At 44.3% G+C, this 12,189-nt stretch overlaps 1 protein-coding gene across 1 annotated transcript in view; it reads right to left on the bottom strand.

Moving 5' to 3' along the window:
• LOC141111665 (vomeronasal type-2 receptor 26-like) overlaps positions 1–10,378 on the bottom strand; it is a 29,970-nt gene extending 19,592 nt beyond the window's left edge. Inside the window, exons 1-4 of the mRNA XM_073603814.1 lie at positions 10,374–10,378; positions 9,593–9,754; positions 4,145–4,270; positions 950–1,119 (exon numbers count right to left, since the gene is read on the bottom strand). Coding sequence (XP_073459915.1) covers positions 950–1,119; positions 4,145–4,270; positions 9,593–9,754; positions 10,374–10,378 — 463 coding nt within the window. The remainder of the gene's footprint in view (positions 1–949; positions 1,120–4,144; positions 4,271–9,592; positions 9,755–10,373) is intronic.
• Positions 10,379–12,189: the final 1,811 nt, after the last annotated feature.

The raw sequence follows: 12,189 nt of genomic DNA, 5'->3' as shown, positions 1-12,189 counted from the left end.
AAGAGTTGGTGAAAGCAAGGGTCCATCATCCGGAGATATTTCCGAAAAACATCTGGATTATTCTCCTGGAGCTCCTGCAGCAAAGGCATATGACATAATTGGTCACGATTAATAAAGAAACCAATTTTTGGTCCAAGAACTCATCCTCCTCCTGTTCCTGGTCTGGACTTGGGTCAAAGCAATAACTCCAAGGCCAATAATAAATAACACGTTATCTCCTCTGATTCCGCAACATGTCTGGTTGACGAATGGCCGTTCAGAAACCAACTGAAAAGCGCTAAATGAAAAGCGCGAAATGAAATGGGCGGCACAGTGGTGTAGTGGTAGCACTCTCGCCTAGCAGTAAGAAGGGTCACAGGTTCGAATCCCAACCACGACACTACCTGCTTGGAGTTTGCATGTTCTCCCTGTGCCTGCGTGGGTTTCCTCCGGGTACTCCGGTTTCCTCCCACACTCCAAAGACATGCTGGTAGGTTAATTAGATCCTGTCTAAATTGTCCCTAGTATGTATGAATGTGAGTTAGGGACCTTAGATTGTAAGCTCCTTGAGGGTAGGGACTGATGTGAATGTACAATGTATATGTAAAGCGCTGCGTAAATTGACGGTGCTATATAAGTACCTGAAATAAAATAAAATAAAATAAAATAAATAAATGTGTGAATCAACACTCACCATACTTCTACTAACATGAAATTAGCAGAAGGAGCCCAAAGGGTGGCGTTAAAGAGCTGAAAAACCACGTAGTACGTCACTACGTTTGTGTTTGTTGGACGACAATTCCTTGCTGTTTGTATGCAAGACAAGTTTGGGCCAACGCCCTTCGGACAAAAGTCCACGGTTTTATTGGTGGAAAATCCAGGCTTAAGACTAAAACTAAATTGAAATTTGCTGCCAAAATTAACACTCGTATACACTGTAAAGATTTATAGTAAGTGATGTCCCTCTTACCTATGCTGTTGTCAGGACCAGGATCTGAACCTACAATCTCTGCTGCGTCCATCAGTGGCTCTTCTTGCTGAGCCACTTGAGATGCTGAACAGCTCCTACATCGTTTGGACTTTTTTTCCTTGTCTCTTGTTTCAGCTGAACCTTGAACTTGTGGGAAACCATGAATCGGACTGAGACAGAAGTACAGTTAAATCACACTTGCTTAATAATAATAGAAAAAGGTAAACTGAGTAGACATAGTCAAAACATAGCCAAAGTTAAGGAACCAGAACGGATAGTCAGACAAGCCAAAATGTCAGGGAGCCAGAGATGAGCGTAGTAGATCAGCAAGCAGGGTCTGGAGCCAGAAGGAATGTCAGCCAAGCAAGTCTTTAACAGGAACACAGGAGAGCATCTCTAGAGATGTGTCCAAGGCGAAGACAGAGATCATCTGGACTGGACGGCTTAAGTAGGCAGGACTGACAAGCAGGAAGGGAGGGCTGAGCCCAGCCCTGACAGTACCCCCTCCTCAATGACCCCTCCCCCTCGGAGGATCACTAGGCTTGAGGGAAAATGTCTATGGAATTCACGGAGGAGGACAGGGGCATGTGTGTCCAAGAATGAGACCCAAGAGCGTTCCTCTGGACAGTACCCTTTCTAATGCACCAGGTACTGTATGCGCCCACGGAACCTACAGGAGTCAACAATGGACTGTACTTCATACTCCTCAGGAGACATGAAATACTTTTGAAATACGCATATTAGAAGGAAGGTCTAATGTGTAAGCCACTGGGTTAATTCTGCAAAGAATACGGAAAGGCCAAATAAACCAAAGTGCGAACTTCTGAGAGGGAACATGAAGTTGGAGGTTGCGAGATGAAAGCCAGACCCTGTCCCCAACCTGGTAGGAAGGTGCAGGCAGGCGTCTGCGGTCAGCATGGAGTCTGTACTCATCATTAGTATGTTGCAAAGCCTCCTGGACTTGTGCCCAAGTGGAATAAAGGCCACGGAGATGCTCCCCTAATGCAGGAATACTCTGTAGAACAAATGAGTCAGGCAACATGGAAGGTTGGAAACCATAGTTCGCCATAAACAGGGACAATCGGGAAGCAGAATTCAAGGCACTATTGTGAGCAAACTCTGCCCACGGTAAGAGGTCTGACCAGTTGTTATGATGGTCAGAAATATAGCAACGTAGGAATTTCTCCAAGGACTGATTGGCTCGTTCTGCAGCCCCATTAGACTGCGGGTTATACGCAGAGGAGAAAGCGAGCTGAATTCCCAATATTCCCAACTGTGCACAAAAGGCTCACCAGAATCGGGACACAAACTGACTACCCCTGTCTGAGACAGTCACCTTTGATAGCCCATGTAAGTGAAAGATCTCCTTAGAAAAAATGGAAGCCAGTTCCTTAGAAGTGGGCAACCTCTTAAGTGGAATACAATGGGACATTTTCAAGAACCGGTCAACCACCATAAGGATAACTGTGTTGCCCTAGGAGTTGGGTAACTCCACAATGAAATCCATAGACAGGTGGGTCCAGGGCCTCTCCATTGGGTTTGGGTTGTAGGAGGCCCACTGGAAGGTGTCATGGAGTCTTACTCTGAGCACACACAGAACAGGCAGCTACGGAGGTGGTTACATCAGCACATAGACTAGGCCACCAGAATTGTTGGGAAATGGTCCAAAAGAGTTTATTCTTCCCAGGGTGGCCAGCAGCCTTGGGAGAATGGTAAGTCTGGAGCACGACAATACGGAGACTCTCTGGGACAAAGCAGCAGTCACAAGGTTTCTCAGAAGGAGCATGGACCTGAGCAGCAAGAATTTTGTCAGCCAAAGGAGAAGTAAGAAGTGAGTGCGAACCGTAGCCAGAATTTGATCTGGAGGGATCACAGGAACCAGAACCGACTCCAACTTGGAGGTGGAGGAATATTGTTGTGACAAGGCATCTTAGTACCGGGTAAGAATGAGACAATGTAATGGTAACTTGACAAGAAAAGAGCCCATCACACCCTTCTGGGAGAGAGGCATTTAGCCTCAGACAAGAATATGAGATTCTTATGGTCAGTAAGAATGAGAACTGGCACAGTGGTACCTTCCAGGAGATGTCTCCATTCTTTCAGGGCTAAAATGATCGCCAACAGCTCTCTGTCACCAATCTCGTAATTGTACTCCACAGGTGACAATTTCTTGGAAAAGTAGCCACAAGGATGCATAGCGTTCTTAGGGGTAGGACGTTGAGACAGAAGGGTGCCAACTCCAGTCTTAGAAGCATCAACCTCAAGGATAAAAGGTAACGCAGGATCAGGATGTGCCAACACAGGAGCAGAAACAAAGGCAGCCTTGAGACTCTCAAAGGCCTGAATAGACTCCGGAGACCAACTCTGTGGGTTACCGTCCTTTCTGGTTATATCAGTCAGGGGCTTGACCAGAGACGAGAAGTTACAAATAAACTTCAGATAATAGTTGAAACAGCCAAGAATACGCTGCAGAGGATGTAAACCCACAGATCTGGGCCACTGTAGGAGTGCTGAAAGTTTCTCTGGGTCCATCAAAAAAACAGCAGTGGAAATGACATAACCCAAGAATGTAACCTGTTCACGATGGTCACTGTGGAGAGATAGGAGCTGATAGGAGTGGCCAGCTTTGAGAAGGAAGTGCTGAGCCCAGCCCTGACAGAACTCTTTGCTCCTCCCATGAACTTCCTGATTTAAGCCTCGTCCCTGCACCTCCAGTTTGCTAGATTATTTGTCTCTCTCCAGCTAATATTTTGCTCCTTTGCATACCTGCAACTCTCCTTTTCTCCACTACCACTCGTTACTGAACTCTGGCTTGTTTTTCATCTACTCTTCTACTTGATTCCAACCTGCAACAACTTGCTACCAACCTTTGACTTGTTTACTATGCTTACTTCTTGATCCCTACAGTACCTGCTACTGAACTGGTGGGGCAATCCCGAGGATAGCAACCTGGTACTAATACACAATAAAATCCATCTCCACCATCAAAAGCCCTGGTGATCACCAGTTAGTGCTTAGACTCCGTACCTCAGATGAGCCCACGTCATCTGCCAAGGTGACCTGGTGCTGCATTTATCTAGCTGGTTGGTGGGAGCCTCTCTACTGCTATTGATGCTGGTCCCCAAGTTTGACCCCTGACTGTGACAGCTATCTTATCCTCAGTGCTAGGTAGAGTAAAGGTACATGATAGTGTACCATGCCAGGGGGAACACCCTGGCAAAGCGCCTTGTCCTTATGTTGATGAGATTAAGGATCTCTTTCCCACAGCCCTGGCCCCTTGGCTGTGGGGGTCTCTGGACAGGAGCAATTACTTCATTGTACCTAAAAATCAAGTGATTATGGGAAAACCCAGTTGTTTAGATGAGAACACATTTGTAAATTATTGTCACACTATTATATGCTTATGGATAGATTGTATATCACCCAGTCATTTTTAAGGCCATGTTCTAACTTTATAGCAGAGTCAACAGTTGAGGGCTATGACAATACACAGTGTGATACGCCACAGAAAATCTCAAGGAAATTTGGAGTGTTGGGAATTTTTTCGATTTTGATGGCAGATCCTCTGCTGGAAGCTTAATATTTTGTGAAGAGTGGTGGTGGCTATGGGGGAAGACTATGGCCCATTTGTTTTTAGTCCTGATGGGAGGAGAATGAGAGGAGCAAAATTATGTTTACTTTTTATGATTATTGATTATCAGTCAGTTCTTATGTGTCTGTGCTCTCTGGCTGAGCAATGGATGTAATGGAGAGATTTCTTAAGTATTTTTAATACATTAGGTATATATATATTTTTTTTAAGTTGTACCTGTATGTAGGCAGGTGTATTCTGTTTCCTCCATTGCAGGAGGAGTGGTACCACAGCCTAGAGAGGAAATCAGGAGAAACTTACTTTATTGTTTCCTGGTCCCTGGAGGTAGTGTTCCATTTGGCTAAGCTGCATGCAGGTGACTTCTGGCAGCCATCCTGGGTCAGCCCAGTCTTTATAAGTTCCTGCTCCAGGTTTTAGCACGCATTTTGCCAAGTGGTTAGGAGAGGGAAAGTGCACACGCCTGTCAGGAAAAGTGGCTAGTCGGTGCATCCGAATCCACTGTGTGTGCCTCCCTGGTGTGGTGCTCTTCTGTGGAGTCGCCTGTTCAGTTGAGCCTTTTCCTTTAATACAAAGCGCTTCATTCTACAACCAAGTTCTGTATCATCACTTTTTACGCCATGCTGCACCTACCCACATGTATGCTTATGTATATGATAGATATGCTGAACTTGTTTCATTTAATGAAAAAACTTTTAAAATTTACATGCAAAAAAAAAGAACAGATGAGACACAGGGGAAAACAGACTGACAGAACAGATCTGACACAACAGACTTGAGTCATAATTCATGTTATTATACTCACTTGCACATGGTTATACACAGATAATATCTGGGCCATAGGCAGGATTGTGGTTGAACTCTGGTCTCCAATAAAACCAGCTAATTTCTGGTGGTCTCGGCAGGAATAATTTGGGATAGCCTCTCCAGGTCCGGATAAAATCTGTAAAACGCTTTTTATGGCTTTTCTGGGATGAGAACACGAGTCATAAAGATGATATCCTAGGGTCATATTAGGCAGGATTGTTGGGTTTTTATTCACTTGGTCAATGGCAAAAAGGAACATTTGAAGATTCTTGAAGTATTGTTGCAAAGGTCTGTTAATATAACGGATTTGTAAATCGGCTACAAGAGGTCATCAGCTTCCTATAGCCTAAAGGTTTAGTGAGAAAATGGAAATGAAAAAAGCATTTTCTAGTTGCTCACATATGATCATAGCCATGTCAAAGGTCAGCTTCCCCACCCCTTTCCTGGCCACCCAGGCTGCTTACCTGAATAATGGCCTGGTGTGGATTTTGAGGTAGTCTGGTGGCTGTGGGGGTCTGCAGATAGGGGGCTTATCGGAATATGGAAGCCCATGTAAAAGTAAGGGGGCCCTCATGTTCTGCCCCTCCTTTACAAAAAAGTAAACAGTAGACATGAGCCGACAGCCCCCTTGTTTGGTTCGCAGCAGAACTCCCAAGCAGGGAAATGTTCTAACCCCAAAGAAGTCTATGGGAGCCGAAGAGGAAAAAAAGAAAAATGACAATTTTTAAGGCTTTTATGCAAGTAATTGGCTATAAAAGAGGTACGGGGGCCCGGGTACTGCCATGGGAGACATGTATCAATGCAGATTTTCTTTTCAAAAGCAATTGTTTTTTCAGGAGCAGTGATTTTAATTATGGTTGTGCAAAAAAAGAAAAAGAAACATACCTTTAACTATAGTACCTGGGGGTCCCCTTAGTCTGCCTGTAAAGTGGTGCATCTGTAGTATATATATAACATGCTGCAGTAAAAATGGAATTTGTAAAGAAAAAAAAATGACTCGCGGTTGCAATTGCAGACACTAGGCTGCTGAAAAAATAAGGAAAACATGGTGTGGGGTTCCCCCAGTCCATACCAGGCCTCTCGGGTCTGGTATGGATTTGGAGGGGAACCCTACACCAAAATAAAATAAAAATAAAAACAGCGTGAGGTCCTGATAGGATACGCTGAATTCCTATACCTCTATTGCTAGCTATTACCTTATTACTGTCTAGTTACATTACCTTATTGCCAGCATTTCTCCATTCTGCCACACCCAGATTCTAGGGATTCTGGGGGATGAGCGAGCGCCCCCCTCCTGAACCATACCAGGTCACATGTCCTAAACATGGGGGATGGGTGCTTTGAGGTGGGGGGGTTTAACAAGGGGGCCCCCAGATCCCGACCCCCCTATGTGAATGAGTATGCGGTACATAAGTGTACAAAAAAGTAATAAAAACACAGAGACAAGTTTTTGACAAATCCTTTATTAAAAAATAAAATATAGTGTCCCTCAATGTAAATTCATTGTCAATCATGCCACCCATGGACCTAAAAAAAAGCTCCATCTTCTCTGATGCCCTGCCCCCTTGTGACATCACATGCCCAGCATGCACCAGTTTGTGACGTCAGAAAGCACCCACACCCCTATGTTGAGGGCATGTAGCCTGGTATGGTTCAGGAGGATGGGGCGTTCACTAATCCCCCCCTTTCCTGACCTGCTGGGCTGCATGCCTGGATAAGGGTCTGGTAAGGATTTTGTTGTGGGGTTCCCCTTAAAATCCATAACAGACTCGGAGGCACTTTTTTTTAATTATTCAGCTGTCAGCGGGGAAACCCATTGACATCTGATGACTCATCAGTTATTAAGGATGATGTGACTGGCTTCCCGGCCCCACTCCTTAACAACCAGATTTCACTGCACCCTGATTGGGCAAAGCTCTGTGAATTGCAGGGTGTTCAGCGAATGGCCGAACAGGCAAATGCTCGGGTCAAACCATTCACCCATCCCTAGTAAACAGCAAATAAACACACAGACACATCAAAATGAAAAAAATCTGTTGATGTAAATCCATCTCCCCCTGAACCATACCAGGATGCCTTCTGAAGCTCCCCCACCTGCTGCAAGGCACCATACCTCCATGTTGATGGGGACAAGGGCTTTAACACCACAGCCAGGGATGTGGGGGGAAATTATCGAAATTTGGAAGCTCCTATTAAGATTGGCAGGTCCTATACCTACATAAATGGGAATGGGTTAAAGTGTACCCCATGTTACTCATTCACAAAATATCCCCCGACACACAGACTTACATATCCTTGGGGCCAGAAATATGAGGATGCAGTCCTTGTCTCCATCAACATAAAGTGCCTTGGGCATGTGGCAAGGTATGGTTAAGGAGAAGGAGAGCACATGCTTGCAGCTCCCCATTTCCTAGCCAGACAAGCTGCATGCCTGATTAAAGACCTGGTATAGATTTAGAGGAAGATCCCACACTTTTTTTAAGCAATATGAGCTGTCCCTTAAAAAAATAATGATGTGAGGCCATCCTTCAAAATCCACACCAGACCTTTATCCAGTGGATGTCATTGGTTGTTAAAACACCAGCCACAATTCAGTTATTGGTTGGTATGGTTAAGAAAAAAACACCAGCACCACCTCCCCCAATTCAATACCATGCTATTATACCCCATAGAGGGTCCGTTATGGATTTTAAGAGGGAACCCTCATAAAAAAAAAAAATTCCGCTCTCTCACAAAATCCACACAAGACCTTTATTGGAGCATGGAACAGTCTGGTTGACCAGGAATTGTGGAGCAAAGAGCCACCTTCTAAACCATACCAGGTCACATGCTCACAACATGTGAAAGGTACCTTGGTAGGGGGGCACACCCCTGGCAAAGCACCTTGTCATCATGTTGATGAGGACAAATTATTTTCTCCTCAACCCCGGCTGGTGGTTGTGATGGTCTGCGAGGAGAAAACTTATGGAAATCTGGAACCCTCCTAAAAATAAGGGTTATGTGTGAATGAGTAATGGGTACATGGAACCACTGATTACTCATTTATATAAAAAAAATAATATCTGACACCCTACCAAAAAAATAAACAAAATAAAACAAAAAAATGTCACACAATTCTAATCCATCATCAATGTCTTTGTTCACCCATGTATCAATATGACGAGTGACAACTGCTGGCCCTCCAAAAAGAAAGAAACATGACTGATCACTGCAAATTACATCTCCCAGACCCTAAGCTCAATGTAAACAAAGGGGCACAACCAATTATGGACATGACAATACAGTATCTGGTGAACAACATGAATACTCCTTCCTTTGTTTACATTCTGCTGCAGGCAGGTGAGTAGGAGCATATGTTTAGGTGTGCTTTTTGTTTTGGAGTGAAGTGGATATACATTGCTGAACAATGTGATTAATGATGGATTTATACTGCAGGAATTTTTTTAAATTAAATTACTTTGTTAAAGGTAGTGTGTGTGTGTTACTTTTCACTGTAATTTTTGATGAATGAGTTACAGGGTATTATGTCCCACTTGCTCTTTCACAGGGGTGGGGGTAGCATCTGATGGCTCACATATTTTAAAGGGGCTTCCAGATTCTGATAATTGCACTTCCCCCAACCACCAGGCCAAGGTTCTGGGGAAAAGTGCCTTGTTATCATCAACATTTAGACAAGTTGCCCCCTGCCAAGGGAATCTCCCCTTTTGAGTGAACGTGGCCTTCTACAGTTCAGAATGGAGGGGGTATGCTGGTTGCCCCCTTGTTCTGATCTGCTGTCTCCATTCTTGGATAAGGGTCTGGTATGTATTTTGGAGGGCCCATTTTCTTTTCATTTTTTTTTTGTCGTTCTTGCAAATGGCACTCCTTTAAAATTCATACCAGACAACTATCAAGTACATGATATGAATTTTGGGGGAAACTACATCTTTTTTTTTTACAGAGAGAAAAAAATGTGCTGCTAATTTAAAAAAAAATCATTCATCCAAAAAAACAAATATTCAATAAAAATTAGGAGTAAAAAAAATCAGAAATTAACATAATCTCATCAGGTTGAAGCAGAGACAATAGCCAGTCTCTGCTGACTTAAATCCTCAATCTGTGTACAGGGATAGGCCACTGACCCTAGCTGCAGGCCATATAAAATCTTATAGCAGGGTGGATGTGGCCAACAGGGCTGTAATTTGGGGACCACTGCCTTACGGGTATGAGTTTCAATAGACTTTTATTTTTTTGTTCAAGTTACATACTTTAAACAGAACATGCCAGGAACATTCGGCTTCCCAGGGATCTTGTACCCGGCCATGAGGCAGTTGACGGTGAAGACTCCTCCAATGATGATGTCTCCATCCTGAACATATTCATAATCCTCATATGCCGGTACAATCTGCAGGTAACAAGCTGGTGATGGGCTGTAGATACCATTCAGGCATAATATTAAACACAGAAATGAAATAAGCCACATTGTTTTACAGAACGAAAGGCTTCCATAGATCTGAACAAATGCAGAGCAAAAAATCTGTACATGACACTGGATAGTGTGAGCCGCCTTGTCTGTCGGTGCTGAAGGTCGGAGCCCTCTGAGCTCAGTTTATAAAGATGTGTAGTGCAGAGATTTAGAATCTCGAGTTTATTTAGCCATAGTATAGAGTAAAAAAGGTCTTTGTATTTTATTCGCCTGAAAAGATTTTATAATAAAAATAAGTTAAAGCATTTTCTATTAAAATATGTAATGTGCTAAAAACTCTATTCCATCTTTCTTTTCAAATTTCTTGTCAGTTCTATTTTCTTCTCCACCTGATGCTCTGAAGAGTTCATTACATTATGATAACATAAAAAAATAGAATCTGAATAATATTGGACTTATTTAGTAAATTAACATCTTTCTGTAGCAGATTGTTAAGGCCAGGCTCCCCCCTAGTGACTGGGATACATCAGAATTGAAACCACCCTTCCAGCGGGTTCATCCAAGCCTCAGATTCTTGAAAGGGCTTTCCATAAAGTTCAGATATAGTAAGGTTGGTAACTCACGCCATATCTATGGCTCAGCATTATTCAGTTCAACATGGAAGAGGAACCTCTTGACTCAGGAGGACTCTGTATTCCTATAGTTCCAGGAACTGCACGACACTCCACCAGACCAGGATGCTACATCTCTGATAGAAACCATGAAATCAGGCTGAGACAGAAGTACAGTTAAATCACACCTGTTTAATAATAAAAGTAAAAAGAACAAAACATAGCCAAAGTTCAGTAACCGGAACAGATAGTCAGACAAGCCAGAAGTCAGGGATCAATGTAGTGAAACAACAAGCAAGAGCTGGAGCCAAAAGGGATGTCAACAAAGCAAGTTTTTAACAGGATTACAGGAGATGTCTGTGATGTTGACCAAGGCGAAGGCAAAGATCCTCTGAACTGGACGGCTTAAGTAGGCAGGACTGATGAGCAGGATATCATCAACAGCTGAGTAACTCTAGAGAGATAGGAGCTGGCAATTAGCCGATAGCTGAGCGGCCAACTTTGATAAGGAAGGGCTGAACCCAGCCTTGACGGTACCCCCTCCTCAATGACCCCTCCTCTTCAGAGGGCCACCAGGCTTGAGGGGAAAACGTCTATGGAAATCACAGAGGAGGACATGGGCATGTACATCCGAGGATGAGACCCAAGAGCGTTCCTCCAGGCCGTACCCTTTCCAATGCACCAGGTACTGTATGCGCCCACGGCACCTACGGGAGTCAACAATGGACTGTACTTCATACTCCTCATGGTTCTCAACCTGTACAAGGTGAGGACGTGGCACCGAGGTGGTAAAGCAGTTGCAGACCAAAGGTTTTAATAAGGAGACATGAAATACATTTGAAATACGCATATTAGAAGGAAGGTCTAATGCGTAAGCCACTGGGTTAATCCTGCGAAGAATATGGAAAGGCCCAATAAACCGAGGTACGAACTTCAGAGAGGGAGGCAGAGGTTGCGAGATGACAGCCAGACCCTGTCCCCAACCTGGTACGAAGGCGCAGGCAGGCGTCTGTGGTCAGCATGGAGTCTGTACCTATCATTAGCATGTCGCAAAGCCTCCTGGACTTGTGTTCAAGTGGAACGAAGACCACTGAGATGCTCCTCTAACACAGGAATACTCTGCAGAACAAACGAGTCAGGCAACATGGAAGGTTGGAAACCATAGTTCACCATAAACGGGGACAATCAGGAAGCAGAATTCAAGGCACTGTTGTGAGCAAACTCTGCCCACGGTAAGAGGTCTGACCAGTTGTTATGATGGTCAGAAATATAGCAACGTAGGAATTGCTTCATGGACTGATTGGCTCGTTCTGCAGCCCCATTAGACTGCAGGTGAGGAGAAAGCAAGCTGAATTCCCAACTGTGCACAAAAGGCTCACCAGAACAGGGACACAAACTGACTACCCCTGTCCGAGACAATCACCTTGGGTAGCCCATATAAGCGAAAGATCTCCCAAGCAAAAATGGAAGCCAGTTCCTTAGAAGTGGGCAACTTCTTAAGTGGAATACAATGACACATCTTTGAGAACTGGTCAACCACCATAAGGATAACTGTGTTGCCCTGGGAGTTGGGTAACTCCACAATGAAATCCATAGACAGGTGGGTCCAGGGCCTCTCTCCATTGGATACGGGTTGTAGGAGGCCCACTGGAAGGTTTCGTGGAGTCTTACTTTGAGCATACACGGAACAGGCAGCTATGAAGGAAGTTACATCAGCACGTAGATTAGGCCACCAGAATTGTTGGGAAATGGCCCAAAACAGTTTATTCTTCCCAGGGTGACATGCAGCCTTGGGAGAATGGTAAGTCTGGAGCACAGCAGTACAGAG

This window comes from Aquarana catesbeiana, linkage group LG11 (assembly GCF_042186555.1).
Source record: "Aquarana catesbeiana isolate 2022-GZ linkage group LG11, ASM4218655v1, whole genome shotgun sequence".
Taxonomy (NCBI): domain Eukaryota; kingdom Metazoa; phylum Chordata; class Amphibia; order Anura; family Ranidae; genus Aquarana; species Aquarana catesbeiana.
Note: the sequence above shows the minus strand (reverse complement) of the source record. Positions and strands in the feature narration are given on the sequence as shown.